General features: G+C 35.6%; 1 protein-coding gene across 1 annotated transcript; it reads right to left on the minus strand.

Annotated features, from left to right (window-relative positions):
• Nucleotides 1-3,619: 3,619 nt before the first annotated feature.
• On the minus strand, nt 3,620-22,272 carry RpL6 (ribosomal protein L6). The gene is made up of 6 exons (XM_068360234.1): nt 22,190-22,272; nt 13,542-13,613; nt 12,938-13,083; nt 12,630-12,757; nt 12,112-12,299; nt 3,620-3,799 (listed from the first exon to the last, which is right to left on the minus strand). The coding sequence occupies exons 2-6, from the start codon at nt 13,608-13,610 to the stop codon at nt 3,638-3,640; spliced, it is 693 nt and encodes a 230-aa protein (XP_068216335.1). The 5' UTR covers nt 13,611-13,613; nt 22,190-22,272; the 3' UTR covers nt 3,620-3,637.
• Between the last annotated feature and the right edge of the window lie 931 nt (nt 22,273-23,203).

Below are 23,203 nucleotides of genomic sequence, written 5' to 3' on the forward strand. Positions count from 1 at the left end.
ACTTTTGTTTTCGGCTCCGATGTTGGATGTGTGAAGCTCTAGTAACTGAAAGGAACCACCAATGACAGCTGAGGAAGATCTGACCAATCAGCGGACAAGAATTTATACCGCCAAGAGAAAGTTTCGGGGACTTATTCATTAATTACGACTGTTCTATAAAATCTTTCAAGCGGAAGTGATTTTTTTTAAGCATTGAAGATTTACTTTCTTCAAAATATATAAAGTCAGTCCCTAATAAGATGTTTTAATAACATATTTTATTGAAGGGATAGTACATCTTTGTGACAAACATCAAGAATAGGATGAAATTTACAGCTTGTCTTTGCTTCTGTTTGCTGGTTTTCGTTAGCTAGTATTATATCGGGCTTAGATGTCAAAATAACTACTAACTTTGACTAATAGTTTGTTACATTTTAATTAGATTTTTTTTTTACATTTCCAGCATAATGTTTATAATTGAACAATAGTTACTAAATTATATTGGGTTTATTAGGAAATATGTCGTCCGTCATAGAGGGTAGTGGTATAAATGCACATTTCAGATAATTGGTGATTTAAAAACTGTAAATTTTATGGACAGTAATACAAAATAATCATCTATTAATAAAATGTATCTTGAATAAAAATTAAAAAAATATGATAAAAATGCCTTAACCAACCAACAGTGTTTTTGAACGATATATCTCGTGTGAATTTGACTGGTTCGCCAACAGCAGCACATAAGGCAACGGAACCTTTTCACCTTATGCGTTTCCAGCGGGAAATATCTGGCGTCTCATTGGCTAATTCGTCCTCTACTGTGATTGGTGGTTACCTGTGACGTCATGAAATCTCGTAATTTATGAATGCATTATATTGGGTAGAGGTAAATCTATACTTATTCTAAACAAATTAATCCTTATAAAATACAATTGTTATAAAAATGAAACTCAAAATATTATTAATTTACCAGTAAAATAATGTATCTTATTCAATTGCATAAGATAAATAAATACGTAATTTTAGAAGGAATAATTAGTTGGGTTCTGGCTACGATTTTAGATGTGTATTTGAATTTGTAAATAAAAGGCAACAACCAACCAAAGCCGAGAAGCTACAGCCAGAGTTTTGGACCATCCTGTCAGAGAGTTTCAGGGACTTATGAGTTGCTGTATGAAAAACCTGTCCGAATTTCTTCAAAATCGCTTTCAAATGCTCTAGCCCTATGGGGGTCGACGGACCTGAAGTTTTTTATTTTTTTTTTCCCAAGGGACTAAGATAGATGTATTTTCTGCAAAATACATTATATAGACAGTCCCTTATAAGATGTTTTAATAACATTTTATCAGGATACATTCTAATTACCAAATTATTAAGAAAAATACGTCCATGCGACGTCATAAGGAATAGGATGAACTTTAAAGCTTGTCTACATGACTGATGAATTTCATTTGCTGGTTTGAGTGAGGAATTGAGTAACTCATGGTTAATTAATATTCGATATTCAAATAAATACTATTATTTTACCGAGTGCCATTCATATTTTGTTACATTTCAAGTAAAATGTAAATTATTAGAATATTGAGTTTAGCTTATGATGTTTGATGTGTGAAGCTATAGTAAACAAAAGGAACAGCAAATCACAGATGAGAAAATTACAGCCAATCAGAGGTCTAGAATGCACTGCACAGGTGGGAGTGTCTATAGATTTAGATTATAATGGTGTCGCCATGACTCAAGATTTATCGGTGTTGAAAATTTTGTCAAAATCCGTCGAGTAGTTTTAACCTAGTCCTGTCCACATACACACAAACAAATAGATAAATAAAAAATGCAAATCTGGATCATCTCCAAAAGTGGAGTAGCCAATAGCTTAAGATTTATCTGCTGCGGAAGTTTCGTCAAATCTGTCAATCTATTTTGACGTAGTACCCAAAATTGTAAAAAACGCAATCCAGATCATTTACATACTTTACGGGGTCATCCATGCCACAAGATCTATCTGTAGGGGAAAATTTCATCAAAATCCACAGAGTAGTTTTGATGAAATCCTGTCCACAGACAATTGAAATACATAACCAGTAAAAAATATAACCTTAAGAGGTAATAATAATAACGTTAAAATACCGGCATATCTACTACCCCATTAAAGTGGAGGCTATCTGGTTCAGTGGAAGGGAAAATTACTTTGACAGTACCGTAGCCGAGACTTAACACAGACATTATTTTACAGTTTTGTTCATGGCTTACCATCTCGTAGCTGATTTTTACTTCTAATTTATTTCAAATGTGCATTAAGGAATGTTTTTTTTTTTTTTATGGGGGAGGGGGTTCTATTCCGACTACACTGTAGCCTTTACCATTTTTTTAGGCAAATTTTTATTAGTACACTATTTTTTTCAAATATTAAGGCGTCTCAGTAGAGATCAATGTCAAAAAAATTTCAATCCTGTCAAATACACCCATTTTTGTATGTAACCAAAAGGGGATCAATTGTAGCACTATCTATATAGTCAGTCAAAAGACCCAATAACTTTTGCACGATAGAATATAACTCTTTATCTTGGACAACCTACTAGGGTGAAGAAATTTCCTATCAGATGATGAGCAGCCGCTAGCCACTCAAACCAACATCTGTTCAGTGTGAGATTAGATATTGTGATTGCTTGTAGTTATTGAAAATTTTTGTTGGACCCACAATCCTTTTCAGAACATTGCTAATCATTGTATCTTGGAGAATGTTATGGCACTTGACAATTTAGCTGATGATGAAATACTATTTCTAATGGTTTCATATGATGCTGGTCATAATTCAGAAGTCCGTCCTTCTAAACTGCAGATCAACTACACAATACTGGCTCTGAAAATAAGCCTATGACCAAAGGAAATTAAGAAAAATTACTAACATTGAACCGCCACCCCCCCAACCCCCCCCCCCCCCAAAAATAAATATACATGCCTCAGGGAAACAAAGTACAGAAAATTTCTTAAAGCGTCAGTTTAATTAAAGGTTAGTGTTAATTTTAAAGTTGAATGATGTTTGAATAATTCCTCTCATTTACTATTCATGGGACAGAATTTCAAGATATCCATCTACAAGGAGCAGTGGCTAAACATTTCGTGTTAAAGTATTGTGGTTATTGAAAAGCCAAGAGGATAACTCTTGAGAAAGTTTTACTCATTGCCCTATTACTTAATTTTCTTAGCATTCTTACTTCTCTGGAGCTATGATAGTTAATTCGACTAGACAGTGACACCCGAGAGCAAATGCCTATTGCATACTATTCATTGATACGGTGTAAAGGTGTGGAATCGTTACATAACTTATATAACCTTTTACCAGAAAATAGACGTAACAGGCAAGGGTAAAGTTCCTGGTAACTTCAGGTCTATATTTACAGACGTGTTTTCATTAAACTTTGTCACGTCAAGAACTTTCAGCAGGCAAAGTGTTACCAACCATTTATTTTAGATTTTAAAATATCCTTTGACCCTTAAACCATTACATGAGCCAAAGATAAAAATCTAATAAACTAACAAAACCAAAACATGTCCACACTGGGTGAATATAAATAAAATTACATCTAATATACAGTACTACCAAATAAAAAAAATTCTTTACTGGGTAAATGAAAAAAGATTACATCTGTCTGTTTATTTAGAACTTCAGCAAATGTGGATACATGTTGCTTCTCAGGCCGAAACATGTGCCCAAATATCCAAACAGCATTTTCTTATCATCCCGCTTTTTGATGGAAGCGATAACCTGCTTATCGACTATTTCCTGATCTCTCTTTCTTTCCTCACTGCATACGTATTTCTGAAAAGTAAAATAAGCATGCCATTAATATTTAAACCAACTCAAATTTTATTACTAATATTTTGCGGAAAACGAGTATCCATTTCAGTACTAAAACTGTACGCTAATTTAAACAAACATCATGCACTTTTCCAGACAATCTTTGAAAAAGCTTAATTTATTTCTGACTGGATAAGAATCTTTACACAGGCTCTCTTCAGGTGTTTTAGCTTCGACTAGTGCTCATATAACGGTCAAACAGTCTGTCTAGGAGGATGCCATTAGGCTATACCTTTCACATAAACCTCACAACCGATACACGCCTCGCCCAATGCTAGTTGTTATTAAGGTCACCTCTTTTTGGAAGCAAAGAAACCTTAGAATCCAAAAACTACTAAGTTTATTGAAAACAAAATAGTATTAGGACCCAAAAGTCAACCAGTAGATTGATTAAAACTTATAGCACTAATCAGGCCAAGTACATGAAACCTTTTAAACATTAAATTTGGAAAGGTGATTTGTATTCTTTAAAACTAAAAAAAAAAATCAACATACAGTACACATATATTGGATACCAAGTTACCTTATGGCTATATTTCATGCATGTAAAACACTTCCAACAATTTATAAACCATTAATTACTAAGTAATACATTGATAATATATACTGAAAGTTACTAAAAATTTAAAACCTACATCATACATACATATACCAAAGCACTTCCGCCAATTTTGGGGGGTAGCCGACATCAAACAATTGAAACAAAAAAACGGGACCTCTCTTCTCTACACTCCTCCCTGCCTGACAAGGAACTCTCAACCGATTTCGGCTGGTACTGCTAGGGTGCCACAGCCCACCCTCCAACATTATCCACCACAGATGAAGCTTCATAATGCTGAATCCCCTACTGCTGCTACCTCCGTGGTCATCCAAGGCACCGGGGGAAGCAGCAGGGCCTACCGGAACTGCATCACAATCGCTCGCCATTCACTCCTATTTCTAGCACGCTCTCTTGCCTCTCACACCTCTCTCCTCCTACCACCCACCCAAGGCTTCCTTCACTCCATCCATCCACCCAAACTTTGCCCTTCCTCTTGAATTTCTCCCATCAACTCTTGCATTCATCACCTTTAGCAGACAGCCATTTTCCATTCTCTCAACATGGCCAAACCACCTCAACACAATTATATCCACTCTAGCTGCCAACTCATTTCTTACACCGGTTCTCACCCTCACTAACCCTAGCTACTTGAGATACACCAGTCATACTCCTTAGACACTTCCTTTCAAAAACACATTCAATTTCTGTCTCTCCGTCACCTTCATGCCCAACAACTCTGATCCATACATCACAGTTGGTACAATCACTTTCTCATACGGAACTCTCTTTACATTCATGCCCAACCCTCTATTTTTTACAAATCCCTTAACTGCCCCCACCACTTTGCATCCTGCATTCACTCGCTGACATACCTCTGCTTCCACTCCACCATTTGCTGCAACAACAGACCCCAAGTACTTAAACTGATCCACCTCCTCAAGTAACTCTCCATTCAACATGACATTTAACCTTGGACCACCTTCCCTTCCTTACTCTTACCCACATCAACTCTCTCAACTTCCTTCTCTCACACACCCTTCCAAATTCTGTCACTAATCGGCCAAGCTTCTCTTCCGCGTCTGCAACCAGTACAGTATCATCCGCAAACAACGGATTTACCTCCCATTCATGGTCATTCTCGTATACCAGTTTCAATCCTCGCCCAAGCAATCGAGCATTCACCTCTCTCACCACTCCAACATACAAGTTGAACAACCACGGTGACATCACACATCCCTGTCTCAGTACCACTCTCACCGGACACCAATTGCTCACTTCATTTCCTATCCTAACACATGCTTTACTATCTTTGTAGAAACTTTTCACTGCTTGCAACAACCTTCCACCAACTCCAAAATAACCTCATCACATTCCACATTGCTTCCCTATCAACTCTTATCATACGCTTTCTCCAGATCCATAAACGCAACATACACATCCTTACCTTTTGCTATATATTTCTCGCATATCTGCCCGACTATAAAAATCTGATTCATACAACCCCTACCTCTTCTAAAACCAACCTGTACTTCTAAGATTGCATTCTCTGTTTTATCCTTAATCCTATTAATCAGTACTCTACCATACACTTTTCCAACTACAGTACACTCAACAAACTAATACCCCTTGAATTACAACACTCATGCACATCTCCCTTACCCTTGTATAGAGGTACAATGCACGCACAAACCCAATCTACTGGTACCATCGACAGCACAAAACACATTAAACAATCTCACCAACCATTCAAGTACAGTCACACCACCTTCCTTCAACATCTCAGCTCTCACACCACCCATACCAGATGCTTTTCCTACTCTCGTTTCATCTAGTGCTCTCCCCACTTCCTCTCTTGTAATCTCTCTCATTCTCATCTCCCATCACTGGCACCTCAACACCTGCAACAGCAATTATATCTGCCTCCCTATTATCCTCAACATTCAGTAAAGTTTCAAAATACTCCGCCCACCTTTTCCTTGCCTCCTCTCCATTTAACAACCTTCCATTTCCATCTTTCACAGTCTCTTAAATTCTTGAACCAGCCTTCCTTACTCTCTTCACTCTTTTCCAAAACTACTTCTTATTCTCTTCATATGAATGACAAAATCCCTGACCCCACCTCAGGTCAGCTGCCCTCTTTGCCTCACTTACCTTGCGCTTTACTTCCACATTTTTCTCTATATCTTTCATGCTTCTCTACACTATTACTCTGCAGCCATTCTTCAAAAACTCTTTTACTCTTCCACTTTTACCTTCACATTCACTGCCCTTCCTCATGCTGCCTCCAACAAACTTCTTGCCACACACATCACTTGCAATCGCAACAAAATTTTCTTTAACTTCCACTCCTCTACATTACCAGTTTCTCTTACTTTCACTTCGTCATATGCTATTTTCAACTTCTTTTGATATGTACTTTTTACCCCTAGTTCTATTAGCTCTTCAACCCTCACTAGCTCCCTTTTATATCCACCTACTCTATTCCCCCACTCTTTTGCTAAAACTAGTTTTCCTTCCGCCAAACATTGATCAGACATACCATTAGCCATACCCCTAAACACGTGCACGTCTTTCAATCTTCCAAAAATTCTTTTAGTTATCAACACAATCCATTAACGCCCTTTCTACCACTCTTACCCATGTACAGTATACTCGTTTTCATCTTTAAGAAAAAACTAGAACTAATCACCATCTCTTACTCAACACACATCTACCAGTCTCACCACTCTCATTTTCACCTGATACACCATACTTCCCAATGACACCTTCTACCTCTCCAGCACCCATTCTAGCATTTGTCACCCATGACAACTACATAATTCCTTCCACACACCTACTTGATTCATTCTAGAACTCATTCCGCACTTCTTCACTTTTCTCACAACCTGGCCTATACGCACTGACAAAAGCCCAACAACCTGACCCATACACACTGACAAAAGCCCAACATTCTCTACCCAACCTAACCCTTACCCACATTAACCTAGATGATATCTCCTTCCATTCCACTACCTGTCATCCATTCACTGAGCAATAAAGCCACACCTTCTCTTGCTCTTCCCCTTTCAATCCCAGACACTCTACCAGACATTTCACCAAACATCACTTCACCTTTCCCTTTTATCTTAGTCTCACACAAAGCTAATATATCTCTAGTAAGACCAATCTGCAGTAGCCGCCGAGACATTTTCTGACCAACTGTATAGCTTACGTGTCAATATTATTTGACCACTTTAAGGAAAAATTAACACGAGCCATCCAAAAGGAGTGAAACTGATAAAGGTAGCCGCTTTATGATAGATGTGGTTCCTTCTTTACTAATCTTATAGGATTAACCAGAGGTAAAATCTAGACACTTTATTCTTGCTGAGCATATATACTTCTTAAGGGAAGGTTTGAAATTTTATAATGATTGGAACCAACCTTTTTTCCAATATCATAACCTCAGGTTATTTGAAAGTTTTATCCTTTCGTCTTATTAAGACTGGCAGAAGGAAGTTTGAAATCTGATTGACCAGTACATCTTGGAGGACACAAGGGTACATTTACCAGGCAAGGATCAGTGAGCCTTATTTAATCCCTGAATGGTTGATCTTGGGAGTGTAAAATGCAGTTCTTGAGACTGCATAAGCTATCAAACTTAAGCAATGGAAACTTCAACTCGTGACCTCCATCTTGATTTCAGAAACTACACAGCGGTCAAGTACTTCTCAAAGGAGAAGATGAACCTCGGCCTTTTAACTGATGTAACCATAGTTTGTAGTATCGGCACGTCTAAAGCCACAAATGTTCCTAAAAGAACAGTACATCCAAAAAATCAAAGAGGGACAAGTCATGCAAAAAAAACGAAGAAGAAGAATTATTCTCATTCTGTGACAGCTCTAGATGACTGACTAATGTGTTTTAAGAAGAATTTTAAGAACACAAACATTTCTGCACGTATGGAGATCTCCACCCTTGAAACTGGTGGAAGCTATTGAAAACATTGCATTCAATGGATGCTAAGTGTCTCTTAAGGAAGTGCTATATGCTATATATTGAGAACAAAGATTAAATTGACTTTCCCTTCAAGAAATATTAATGCTATAAGCTGAAAGACCATTCGATTGACGGATGTGACCCTAACACCACAAGCACGGAGACATAGGTAGTGAAAGATAAGTATCTACCAAGGGCAGAGCAATTAAAAGATTTTGTCTTTTAAGATAACCCTTCCAGGTTCATTATAAGCACCATTTTTATTTGGTCATCCGTTTTCACATATATATATATATATAAAGTGCGCGCCCCTGCAGGAATAGTACAGATGTAAAGAAAGGGCGAGGGAAAAGAAGGAGACTCCTCTGTATAACTGTCATTCTCTTAATGTGCCTTTATTGTTGTTTTAACCCTGGATAGGTACGGTGGGTCGTTTGCGACCCCGAGCGTCAAAAAAAAACAGGTTTTTCTCACGTGACTCACCCCCGTGACTGAATTTGTGGGTGATCGACCTGCAGGAGGTGTCTCCCCTACACGCTCTAGTAGTGTCCAGATGTGCATTGCTGTAGCTGTACTCCTTCCCCGATTTCTGAGACGCGTCGGGGTCGTTCGCGTCCGAGTTTACCCTTCTAGGGTAGTTTGCATAATTATCAAAGTTATTACGTATTATGAAATTGTCGTAGAATGGTGCAACTTGTATAGGTTATCAGTTGTGGAAAGTCTTGGTGGATTGTTTGGCTACCATGTGCATGTTTTTTTTTTAGTTAAAATGTCGTTCATCACCACGAGGACCATTTTACCGCGAGTGCCCCTTTTTCATTTTTTTGCCAAGTCATTTTTCCGTAAGATATTGCCAAATAGTGTCGTAAAACTTTTGCTTGTTTAGTGTTGGAAAGTGTGTCTAGATGATCTGGCTACCCATGCATGACTTTGTTTTTGTCAGAATCGACGTAGTTATTGGTATATTGGGTATTTAACTGCGGTTACCAATTTCTGTTTTTTTTTCAATATTTGTAAAAATTACTACGTAGTAAGGAATTGCCGTATATTATTCATTTTTTTTTCATGTTTATGTGTTAGAAAGTGTGCCTTGATGGTTGGGCTAACACGTGCATGTCTTTTTTTTTATCTGAGATGTCGTATATTAGAATGTCGGGCATTTTACCGCGAGTGTCCCTTTTTCATTTTTTTTCATTTTTTTGCCAAGTCATTTTTCCGTAAGATATTGCGAAATAGTGTCGTAAAACTTTTGCTTTTTTAGTGTTGGAAAGTGTGTCTAGATGATCTGGCTACCCATGCGTGATTTTGTTTTTGTCAGATACGACGTAGTTATTGGTATATTGGGTATTTAACTGCGGTTGCCAATTTCTGTTTTTTTTCAATATTTGTAAAAATTTACTACGTAGTAAGGAATTGCCGTATATTATTGATTTTTTTTTCATGTTTATGTGTTAGAAAGTGTGCCTTGATGGTTGGGCTAACACGTGCATGTCTTTTTTTTTATCTGAGATGCCGTATATTAGAATGTTGGGCATTTTTCCGCGAGTGCCCCTTATTATTTGTTTTGCATTTTTTTGCTTAGTCATGTTACCGTAAGGAATTGGCAAGTAGTGTCGCAAAACTTATATTTTTATAGTGTTGGAAAGTGTTTCTAGATGATCTGGCTACCCATGCCTATTTTTTTTTTAGCCAGATATGGCGTATATATAAGTATGTGTTCGATTTTCCTGTGATTGCCATTTTTTCGTTTTTTCCCTTTTCTTTCAAAATTACTACGTACTAAGGAACTATCACAGAGTAATATTTCATTTATATGTTTATTTGTCGGAAAATATGCCTTGATGGTTTGCCTAGCACGTGGCTGAAATTTTTTTTTCTGAAATGCCGTATATTAGAATGGCCATTTTTCCACGAGTGCCCCTTTTTATTTGTTTTGCATTTTTTTGCTTAGTCATGTTACCGTAAGGAATTGGCAAGTAGTGTCGCAAAACTTATAATTTTATAGTGTTGGAAAGTGTTTCTAGATGATCTGGCTACCCATGCCTATCTTCTTTTTTTAGCCAGATATGGCGTATATATAGGTGTGTTCGATTTTCCTGTGATTGCCATTTTTTCGTTTTTTCCCATTTCTTTCAAAATTACTACGTACTAAGGAACTATCACAGAGTAATTATTCATTTAGATGTTTATTTGTCGGAAAATGTGCCTTGATGGTTTGCCTAGCACGTGGCTGAATTTTTTTTTTCTGAAATGCCGTATATTAGAATGTTAGCCATTTTTCCTCGAGTGCCCCTTTTTATTTGTTTTGCATTTTTTTGCTTAGTCATGTTACCGTAAGGAATTGGCAAGTAGTGTCGCAAAACTTATATTTTTATAGTGTTGGAAAGTGTTTCTAGATGATCTGGCTACCCATGCCTATCTTTTTTTTAGCCAGATATGGCGTATATATAGGTATGTGTTCGATTTTCCGGTGATTGCCATTTTTTCGTTTTTTCCCAATTCTTTCAAAATTACTACGTACTAAGGAACTATCACAGAGTAATGATTCCTCTAGATGTTTATTTGTCGGAAAATTTTGTTTACTTTTTTTTTGATTGAATATCATCAAATTTTTTTAGCTAAAATATTGTTTTACATTTTTTTTTTCGATTTTATTTCCCTTCAAAAAAATTTTTTTGGGTCAGAATTTTAATTTTATAGTCGTAAAATAATCGACAATTATCCAGCAACCCACCATACAATTTTTATGCATATCCAATAATAATTAGATTAGTAAATAACACCTTGAAATTGACATACCCTTCCTACATTTCAAGTGGCAGATTAGGGAGTCTGAGTCAGTGTGGTTGGCGGCCATTTTGTGGACATATCCGAAGCGTAAGCTGCCCTATCTATATATATTCTTGTTCCCTATAGAATTTGTGATATTTTGGTATATTTTTACCTGCATAAATATCATATTATATATTAAATATATGTATTTTTTTACGGAATTTCTAAGTACTCAAAAAATTACCTTTAGATATGGCCCCTGATATAAATGTAATTTACAAAATAATGAAGATTTTTTTACATATTTCTATTTTAGGATAACATATGTTTATTCCCTAAAAAAATTAGCCACTTCCTATTTCATTTGGGTACCCAAAAAAATTCATGAAATTTGGACAAATTTTTTTGGCCAAAAAAAGTTACCCTTTTTTTCTCATTTCAGATCTTCACCTCCATGGGTCTGACTTCATCCAAAATACATCAAGATGTGTCCTAAACATTCAAGAATCAATTCCTAAAAGGATTTGTGTATATATGTATAAACTTTTTTTTTATGAATTTTTATGTCAGGTCTTTTTTTTTTTCTACTTAATTTTTTAAAATATTTATAATAAATAGTTTTTCTGCAGATGAGTAGTATTTATCTATACAGTTGTTTTAAGCATTCATTGAAGTTTTTTTTGGCAAAAGAAAAAAGGAGGTTACTGCAAAAACTGATTTTTCAAGAATTTTTTTTGGCGTCGGGGTCGTTCGCGTCCGAGTATACCCTTAAAGGGGTGTCCGAGGACCGTACCTATCCAGGGTTAAAAGTTTTTTTTTGACTTATCAGTGATCCCTTCAAGGAAAATGAACTAAATGTTTAAGCTTGGACACAATATGTTCTGGCAGAGTTCCTCTAAATGACCACCACTGAATTGTTTGACTATAGTAGTGTACTTAAAACTTCCAATACCGTAGATTGTATAACAAATAAATTACTTACATCAGTCTTCTTCTCAAAGATATCTCCCTCTTCTTTCTTTGATTTGGAGTACTTCTTGGATCGTCTGAAGTACTTGTCATTAATATGCTTGGGAATCTGTACTCCACTAACATCAAGCTTGGTAGCAGTGGCAATTAGGTAAATTTGATTGACACGACGCAGTGGGCAGGCATTTATCTTGAATGGTCCTATAAACAAAAATTTGTTATTAAAAGTTTCATCAGTACTAAATCTTATGCTATTGAGTTCTTAGCAAATTAGTCGTGACCACACGAACTAATACTAAACAAAAAATAAACCTTCTAGTCTGTTTTCAACAACTATATTATTTCATCTACTACTATCACTGTTCTAACACATTGCAATGAACAATTTTATTAAAAGACCCTAACAAACATTGACAAAGCTAATTCATTGACTAAGTATTTAAATAAATTTCAAAGGATTAAAACCACCTCATTAATAGAGAGAATGTTCAGGTTTTTAGTCCAACATCTACAGATTCAAACTTTACTAACCTGTGATCAAACACAAGCCTCGAGACAATCGCTTCAAGAACACTACTCTCTTGCCTTTGTGAAGACCAGCAAGAACAATGCAAACTGTTCCAGGAGTTAAAGTTTTTCGAAGGGGGGCAACTCTTGTCCTGAAAAAGATTTCCAATTAAAAAAAAGCAACAGACAACATTAATTACAAGAAACCCTATGACGACGACATAGTTTTCCATTTTCCTAAAAGATTACATATCTAAAAAATTACAAGATACAAAACCAGGCACTGTACATCCAAGTGTTGGCTTAAAATAATAACAAGGATTATGAATTACTTAGGGCCAGAAATCTTCCTCTTCTTCCTGTTAAGCTGAGTGGCGTAGTAAGCAGGCCTCTTTTTCGTGCGTACCTTACGTGTGCCACCATTCTTCTCTCCTCCAATTGGTTTGGTAATATAAAGGGGTGGTCTTGGCATAAGTTTCTGAAAGGTTAAAAGATTATAGAAATGCATATATATAGTAGTTAACAATAAATTAATCACCTAAGCTTTTGCAACATTTTAAATTTATCGAGAAAAGAAATGCATATCTATAGTAGTTAACAATAAATTAATCACCTAAGCTTTTGCAACATTTTAAATTTATCGAGAAAAAAAGTACCCCTTTTGTTTTAGTTGATAGACCTGAGCATTACAATACATTTAACTTTCAATGCTCTAAAAGATAAGTTTCAATTTCAGAACCTGAACTCCCTTTAAACTACAGTAGGCAATAAATAAGTCTATCATTTAAAATTTTCCACTGTCCAACAAGAATGCAAAATTTCTGAGCTTCCACAGGAATGACAACACTTGGTAAAAGTAAAAATATAATCAGGGGCTTTTTCAATTATGACATTATAGCTTTTACTTTCCCATGAAACTGCAATGCCAGTGCTTACCTTCTTGCCCCTGCCAAAGCAGATGATGCCACCCTTCAGGGGCCTCTTCTTCACCTTCGTGTCACTCATCCTCTGAAAATATTCATCATTTGGTCAATTAAAAAATTCCTACATCAAACATATACATCCAATCTATCTTGCAACAAACTAACATGATCCAAACACTTTGGCCACCATTCCTAATATTAAGTGCTGTACACCATAATCCTTAGAATGTAATGATAATCATTACCAAACTACACTGACGTCGTATTAACCTGTTGTATTAACCCGTTTACTTGACTATCCAGTAACCAGTTTTCATTTGATTCATTTTCAAGATAATAAAAACCGCTATAATGTACAGTATCAAACAACCACTTCTGAACAGGAACAAATTGGCACTTTCGAGTATGGTAAAAACAATTGCTTTTCATAAAGAACTTTTGACAATAATGCAATTGAACTGTGAACCAAAACACAGCAAAGGACCAGGCCCAGATGTACATCAATTTATTTTGCAGAATGTAGGTGGAACCACCAAGAATCCACTTGAGGACAAAAGAAAAGGCCTTTTATTTTCCCTTGTCCTTCATAAGAATTACACGCATTGAAAATAAAATCCTCTTGAATTCTGGAAACGTTAATGGTATAGTACCTCCAATCCATAACCAAGGGTTCAGCATATGATACATCACTAATGTGCCAAATTTGTATGTTTTGAATCAGGCATGAAATGTGTATAGGTCTGTGTGAACATCATATATCATAAGTACATGAAGCAAGTTATTAACAGCAGAAATAAGAAAAAAAAATTTCGTTGCTTTCTGTGTTCTTATAGATATTCAACCAAGTGACAAATGTGAGCAAGAATTGCCGAGGTATAATGGTCTAAGAAACATTTATTTTAATGTTGTTACTGTACTTGACACATCTTATTTTTCCTTGTTTCCTTCCTTTCCTCACTGGGCTATTTTTCATGTTGGGGCCCCTAAGCTTAAAGCATCCTGCATTTCCAACTTGGGTAGTAGCTTGGCAATTAATAATATCAACAATGTGTCCACACAGAGTATACAGGCTTCAGGAGTCACTAGGTCCCATTAAAACCACCTATTCAATATACATGGCTCATATATACAAAGTTGCGCATGTGCTCCACTGGCAACTTTAACAGAGCAGAATAGCAACACTGTATAATATGTATGCCCAGTTTCTTTTATTACTTTCCATTAACATGCTAAAATTTTTGCATTTATATTGTATGTTTATCTGTTACGACTTCCCAATTCGGATAATTGGTGCCTGTTTACACAGCAAGGCAACAGTGTATTCCCGCCTCAACTCTCTGCCCACCCCCCGGGCTTGATTTCAGAGTGGCCAAACTATAGTAATGTCAAGGACTCCTTGACAGCAGCTATTCGTTATTTACTTTTAAAAAATACAAGTGCCTTCAGTACTTCAATCATGTCAGTGTACATTGAAATATTTATTGGTTGTGTACTTTACGTACATTTACATCTCACTATGGGTTTTCCCTTTGAAAAGATCATGTTTTCTTTGTTGCCTATGCATACATTCATCATATCAACACTTATATACAGACTTTAATTCCCTAGCCTCATGAGCATGTTTCTTTCTGTAATTGCATATGATGAGAATTTTAATCCAGTGTTCTGATATTACACACTTTATACAAGTTTTACATACCTTGTGAAAATGTAATATACAAACAGCTCTCTATACCTATTTTGACTTGCAACTAGTGTGAACTTGACTTGGGGCCATGTTGCCCATCACGTGTGGCTGCCTGGCAGACTGTTTGATATGGTTAAACAGTTTCATAGAGAAAAAGAGAGAAACAGGGCAAAACAGAGTGACCACCCTCCATTAATATGACAGTTAATAAAATTGCCAAAGTAATGGGTATCATATATAGATTAAAAGAGTATTTCCCCTTATATATTATAAAACAATTGTATCACTCGTTAGTATCTCCTCACCTAAATTACTGCAATACGGCGTGGGGGAGTAGTAGTAGAAATGTCTTGCAACCATTAATTGTAATTCAAAAAAGACTGGTAAGAATCATAAGCTCCAGTGATTACTTAGCTCATACATCGCCACTTTTCCGGTCTCTCTCGATATTGAAGCTGGAAGACAATTATAAGCTCTCCTTAATGAATATGATGTTCCAAACACTTATTTTGAACAAATTTCCAGATTTAAGACAAAAAATAATTCAGGAACAATCAGTTCATCCATATGGAACAAGAAATTCAAACTTAACTCTCCCTTTCATACGTATTAATAGATGCGAGCAATCGTATCTATACCAAGGTATTAAACTTTGGAATACTCTGCCCGCTTATCTAAAGGCACTGCTTAGCGTTCGGTCTTTTAAGAAATCATATACAAATCTCCTGTTATCTGGGTATTAAGCTTTATTAATAAATATTTATACTTGCCTACCTAACCACAACGCAAGTATGTTTCATTGTTTAGAATATTTTTTTATTTGTAAAACTAGTTCTTTTACTGAGTTTTTTGCTTAATATCTACAATTTTTTCAATGTATATACCATTAGCTTTCATATACCATCTTTCCTTATCATATAAATATGCATTTCCATTTGTTTTTAGGCTAAGATTCTCATTTATATGTATCTATTTGTATACATATGATTATGTATATGTATGCGTACATTTTGTATATCTATATCCATATTTACTTTATTTTTTATTTTTACTTAATTGATGATATTATTTTGTTGTATTATTGCCCGAAGAGCTCTGCTCCACATGGGCTTGGACTGAGTCTTTTTTTCTTTTTGTAAATCTTTGAATGTAAATATTTTTTGTCCAATAAACATTATTATTATTATTATTATTATTATTATTATTTGAACCTCATGTGGAAGGAGACTTCAGGAAACTTCTGACCAATATGCAAGATTTATTGCTCTCAATTGAAAAAATAAAACTTTAAACTGTACTGCTATTATTACAATTACCAGCCAGCCTGAAACCCTAGTATATAAACCATTACTAACACGAGACAAAGTTATTCGTCTGAATTCCTGGGCTCCCATGCAGAATAAAGTAAGTTTTGACACTAGAAAATAGATTATCAAGTTTTCTGGGAAATCTTCTTTGAGCTGCTCATGAATAAAAAGTTTGTCTTCTGGTGAGCATTCCCATCAAGTGTACAGAGCAAACTGTACCACCCCGGATGGTTTGGTCTGAATTATGGAATTTGGAGCGTATGGATGAGACTATACTCTATCGGATCCTTTAAGGCGAACAAGGCTGGGTTTGGGCCGGGAGCGGCGATGCCATATCAAATATTACCATCACGTTGTATGGTGTATGGAGGCAGCATAAGTTAAAAAAATGTAAATATAATTAATTAATAATAAATATTCGCGATTATTAAATGCCCTCGTAATTTCTTTACTTTTAATAACAATAAAATTAAACGTTTCTTCTTAAACGTGGCAGAAAAATTTTACAGCGCTGCCACATCCTTCTCAGGCGTTAAGCTGACCTCAGGGTATGAATATGTCAAACAGCGTGTGTCTCCATAAAGACGGCTCAACCAAAACAGTCAGTCATTAAGGAGTCTGTCGCCCTACCAAGAACATGGAAGGAAGTCCTCGTTATACAGATAAAAAAATGTTACATATTTATAATATAAAAGATGTGCAGAAATAAATCTCTATAATCCTGGCATTCTTGTGTATCGTTATCAGTATAACATTCATGACTCAAAACTATCATCTATTTGTTTTGATAAATCCTTACAAAGACTATGAAACACAAATTGATATTTTCATCAGGTATGACACTCAAGCAAAATTATCTTATATTTTAAAGATAAAAACGTGCCAAACCTAAAACAAAATATTCAAAGTAAATTACAAAGCTAGAACAAAGTCCATAGAAAGAAGGCATGAGAATATAAAAAGAAAGTGTATGGGATACTCTTGATAAAGATAATTGGGCGTCTATACTACGTATAGATAATATATTTAATTGTTGTCGATAATTCTGTGTAACCCATGTATCTTTATGACACTACTTCAGTTTACCTGCCTAAATTTACACAGGATCTCTCTCTCTCTCTCTCTCTCTCTCTCTCTCTCTCTCTCTCTCACACACACACACACATATATATATATATATATATATATATATATATATATATATATAACAAATGGTAGAGCCTCCACGAGATGGAATTTGTGAGTGTAGGTAGATAAATTCACACATACGAGTTGATTAGAGAATGCGGAAACTCAGTAGTATGGGATAATCCCTAGAAAGGTCCAGTATATTGCCCCAGGAGACATTCGAGCGCAGGGATTAAAAGGGTAAACAGGAGCGGTAGGCCTTTAAACACTCCAGAGAAGGACATTTGGCAACGTAGGAGACAACGCCCGGATTGCCATGAAGGAGCCGATAGAGTATAGTGCCAAGGGGGTCAACCAAGAAGTACCCTTATTGACAAAAAGGAGACTCACATCCCAAAACCTTAAAAACCTGTACAACTGACTTCACATAGACAAAACACGATACTGAAGCTGGAAGACATTTTTTTTTTTTAAATCACATACTAATCTCTTGTTAACTGGGTATAAGCTGTGTTAATAAATATTTATACTTGCTTCCTAATCATAATATAAGTATTACTTTCATTGTTTAAGGATATTCTATTTGTAAAACTAATTCTTTCACAGAATATTTGCTTAATATCTACAATTTTCAATGTATATACCATTAGTTTCATATACCACTTTATATACCATTAGTTTCATATACCACTAATCTTTATTATATAAATATACACTTCCATTTGTTTTTAGGCTAAAAATCTCATAAGTATGTGTGTGTATATAGACTTATGTATACATTTTGTATATCAATTTTTTTTTCTTAATTGATATCATTCTAGTTGTATTATTATTGCCCCAAGAGCTCTTCTCCACATGGACTTGGACAGTCTTTTGTAAATATTTTTTGTCCAATAAACATAATTATTATCTAGAGAACCTCTATCATGTGTTAACATGTGAAACCCCCCATTACTGCAATGAATAGTTGTAACCGTTTTGGGCATGTCAAAGACCATCTAGCTGCTTAGTTAGCAAAAATTAAGTGAATAGGGTAGTTATTACTTCTACTACTAAAACTGGTACAAAAAATATTGTGGGTGATCAAACTAGGCCACAAAACTCCTTTGCTCTCAATAAGTATTGGGGTTACAATATTTGTAACATACAGGACAACCGATGACTTATCTATTTTCAATGCTTCTACAATCATGTTTAAATGAGAACGGATCTGTGTATTCTAAACCCTTGATAACCTTGCCTAACCGATAAGATCCCCAACAAATACTTCCTCAGACAGCTCTACTACTTTGTAATTATTTCACTATAGATGCCGTTCTGACTGCGAAAGAGATGGATTGCTCAGCTGATCAGCAGATGCAGACGATTTGAAACTAGCCAACTGGGACCTCTCTTGAACTGGCCCATTGTCTGAGTAATACCTAATAGATATTAATGCAGACTTAAACAGGGGTGATGCGACTGTCAAGTCTAGTGCAACATATTTTCTTTGCTTTCCAGACATGAAGCTGGCAAGAATCTGTCTACCAGCACTGAGATGTAGTAGTTTTATTGTGATAAGTTTGCTTAACTTTCAAACCACAAGATGCAGGTAATTTTGAACTATGTATTCTTTATTCTGAATAAAGCAATGTTAGACTACTATTCATGACAGTACTTGACTAACAAAGCCATTGTCATTAAGTCTGGGCTAAAGTTATTCCCAAATGCATCATACAAGATATCTAAGGACCTTATGAAAGACAATAGATTACTTACTGAAAAATATGGAGATGAAAGAAACAAGCCAAATTCACAAACGGGAGAAGGGTACCTATGGTCAATTTCTTTTAGCGATGCAGATTTGCACAGACTCACAGCGGTGCCCTTTTAGCTAGGAAAAGTTTTCTGATCGCTGATTGGTTGGACGAGATCATTCTAACCAATCAGCGTTCAGGAAAATTTTCCGAGCTAAAAGAGCACCGCTGCGAGTCTGTATAAATCTACCTCGATAAAAGAAATGGACTATAGGTAGTGAAATTCTACGCTTGTTTAATTGATAATTGACCCTGAAATACTATCCAACAGGTCTATCGCACGTAGCGCAAAAAATATCAATTGCCAGCACAAATAGGTGCAATGATAATACTGTAACACGGGAGAGTAATAAGACAAGACTCCATACAAAATAGGATAGGGGGTGTATGTATAATAGCAACCACCTGTACGTTTGATGTGGAGCCTTTGTAGGGTGACGGCCAGATCCCGTAGAAAACGGGAATTTTCTGAACTGTGGCCGTCGTTCTAAAAACGATTTTGGCGGGAGAAGCTAACTTAAAAAAAGCAACCTAACCTATGCTAAAAGCCGTATCCTTACCCAGGGGGGCTTCGCCCCTCCCGGACCCTCCCCCTTACACAACAGTTTCCTTACCTACGAGTACGACGGGAGAAGCTAACTTAAAAAACCCACCTAACCTATGCTAAAAGCCATGTGTCCTTACCCAGGGGGGCTGCGGCCCCCAGACCCCCCTTGCACAACATATTTAAGATCCGTAGACCATTTCCACACGTTTTAATTCTATACAAGATAAAAATCGGAGCGATAAGCAAATTAGGACGCTTGGCCGTAGCGCTACAAACTACCCTTTGATGGGAAATCAAGAATACAGAAGTGTAAAGGAGGTCGCAGGAACCCCTTTAGGTATGTAAGGTCAAGTGGGGAAGTGGGATGGAAAGTAAAGTTTTACATGAGTCCGAGGTACTGGCGAACAATAGCTGGTGTTTTGACAGTTTCATTAATATAACTATGTAGTCGACCAACCACAACTTCACCACCATCAAGTTTGGGGGCCGCCAGTTGGGAATCTGCGATTTTGGGAAAACTTTGGCTTAAGAATTAAATTAAATCTTTGGAGCCTTTTTACGTGAAGAAGCCAGTTCATCCCTTGTGGATTAAAAATGTACATTACCCAACCTCAACTTTTCCCCCTAACTTAATCTACAAGCCGTGTCCTTAACTACTTACCTAACGGGGGCTACCGACCCCCCTTACACAGCTGTATTCTAAGTTAGCCGTAATCATAAAACAGGTGGCCGTTATATAACACATATAACCACATTCTTTAAACATGTTCAATATCACGAGTAGACAAATGAAACTTGCCGTAATTAACATTGCTCTGCAAACAATCGGTAGGATTTAGGTAGCTCAAAATTAATGCCAGAAGGGTTGGCCACAGCATCTACCATGGCTACAATAAAACGTAATGAGTTTTTCCTTCATTATTAAAAGTAACATTAAGGTTATTATTACTCCAATGAAATCCTAGTAAAACTTTATTTTCGATCAAGTCGTTCGTAACTGGTTATGAAACCCACTACGTCACAGCTCTCAACCGTTAATCTGTAATTGGAACTACTTGTGTTTGCATAATAAAGTGAGGAACGCCATTGCAAAGGCTATGCTTCTCCCCTGAAACTTAGGGAGACTTCCACCTTGTTCAACCTCCCATGAATATATTTTTCATATAGCTTTCCACATGCTCCTTCCATGTAGGCGATTACTTTATTATTGTTGAGTGCATGTTTCTGAAGTTTTAACAAATATGGTAAAATAGGGAGGAAAAAACAAAAGGCACTAGATTAACTAACAGAAAGGTGAATGCCTCCAACAGCAACTGTACTGAGAAAGGGGAACAACCACACTACTAAGACCAAACAAAATCACAAATTTTAGTTTTTAGTAGGAAGGTTTCCCCAGACCTTAACTATCAAAAAAACCCACTTTGAATCCCACATACTATTCGGAACAATTTACGAAATTACGAGTTTTGATAAAAAGTATTTTTCTCTTGTAGTCATCTTGATACATACCACATGTACGGGTAGTGAAAAACTGATAAGTGGAGCTTCGAATACGTCGAAGTCGAAGTATTTTTTTTCAAATAACGAAATGTTTCCTGTTACCAATAACGAGTCAATAAAGACTAGGCCATTTTCACATTGAGCTAAGTTCCCTGGCAACTCCCAACCTTCTTTACCGGTAGGTAATTATGCTACATACCATAAGTGTGGGATGGACTGTTAAACCAACTAAGACAACATAATTAGCAAGTTTTAAATATACAAAAACACTATAAATATATATAATACATTTAGAAAAGAATTATGCAGCAGCATAATAGGACCAAAAACTAAATTACGGTCACTTGTTCCACGACTTCAACTCTCGCGAACTTTGTTTTATGGACATGTTTTACTAATAATAAATTACCGAATTATTATAATAAATTATAAAATTATTATAAGTTCACACAAGACAATAATTTCTTGTTTGCTTGAAAGTAAATAATTATGAAAGATAATTGTAGACACCAGATACAGCACATTGCCTCCCGTGTATGCAGGAACCCAAGACAAATTAAATCACTTATACAGATATATCATGAATATAGATTAAAATTCTGATATCAAACGTATTAAACATTCATTGCACTGTCTAAGAATCATATATATGGAGTATGATTATAAAAGATGACAAAGATATTGCAGGATAAATACCTCTCGGGAATCAAGGTAACACTCACCAACAATGTTAAGACTGAAAGGAACCTCCGCTAGAGGTCTCCTGAACAATAACAAAGCTGGAAAATACATCACTACGTCAAAAATAATATAAATTGTCATTCATTATAATAGAATTGTCTTTTTATTCTATTTCTATTTATTAAAAATATTTCAAGAATATTCTATAAGAATATAAATGAAATAAGTTCAAATATTAGTAAGGATACTCCCTATAACGGCTCTTTCTTGAGCTCATTTTTTTTTAATCATGCAAAACCTCAAGAAAAACTACACTAGCAAATGAAAATTAGATCGAAATATTGAGGAAAATATAGCAAAAATTACAAATTTTATGTTTATGAATTAGAAAAAGCAGAAGGAATTATATAAATTATCTTATCATGGACAAAGCTGCAATGCATAAAATGTTAAAACATGCTAGTTTTGCAATAAGATTAAAGAAACATAAATGAAAATGTCAGGCTATGTGGGTTATGCGAAGAACCTATATAACAGCAATTATTTCACTATAGATATTTAGAACATTTTTAGAAGTAAAAGTACGAGCATAGAAATGAATGAACTGGAATCGCCAACCAAAGAAGTTTTCTAACATTAAGTATATGGCATACATTATTATTATTATTATTATTATTATTATTATTGTTGTTGTTGTTGTTGTTGTTTCACCTGGTTGGGCCTGATACTTAATTTGCTTTATTTCTGAGATATCTATGTTGCATTCTCGTCTGTTATAACTATATTTATTTATTTCAGTCCTATCTGTAACAGGTTGCGAGTTGAACATTCATTGTATGCACACATTGTATTTTCATTTCTATGTGGAGCCTCATTTGTGACAATTTATTTTAAGAAGTTTATAAGCTTTTGCAAGTCGTGATAATTTCTTACAATTTCGATCGCATTGGTGCTCAAAACTTCCTTAATTTTGTGTTACAAAGTAGTCATTGAACATTAATTTAGGTGATCAAGATATCATAGGAAAAT

Source organism: Palaemon carinicauda, chromosome 37 (assembly GCF_036898095.1).
Source record: "Palaemon carinicauda isolate YSFRI2023 chromosome 37, ASM3689809v2, whole genome shotgun sequence".
Lineage (NCBI taxonomy): Eukaryota > Metazoa > Arthropoda > Malacostraca > Decapoda > Palaemonidae > Palaemon > Palaemon carinicauda.

What these genes read in the sequence shown, in the direction of transcription:
- RpL6 (XM_068360234.1), bottom strand. Translation starts at nt 13,610, where the DNA reads ATGAGTGACACGAAGGTGAAGAAGAGGCCCCTGAAGGGTGGCATCATC. An exon ending in AGGAAGATTTCTGGCCCTAA is followed by an intron (nt 12,758 to 12,937) that starts GTAATTCATAAT and finishes AATCTTTTTCAG; the next exon opens with GACAAGAGTTGCCCCCCTTC. An exon ending in AGGCTTGTGTTTGATCACAG is followed by an intron (nt 12,300 to 12,629) that starts GTTAGTAAAGTT and finishes TTTTGTTTATAG; the next exon opens with GACCATTCAAGATAAATGCC.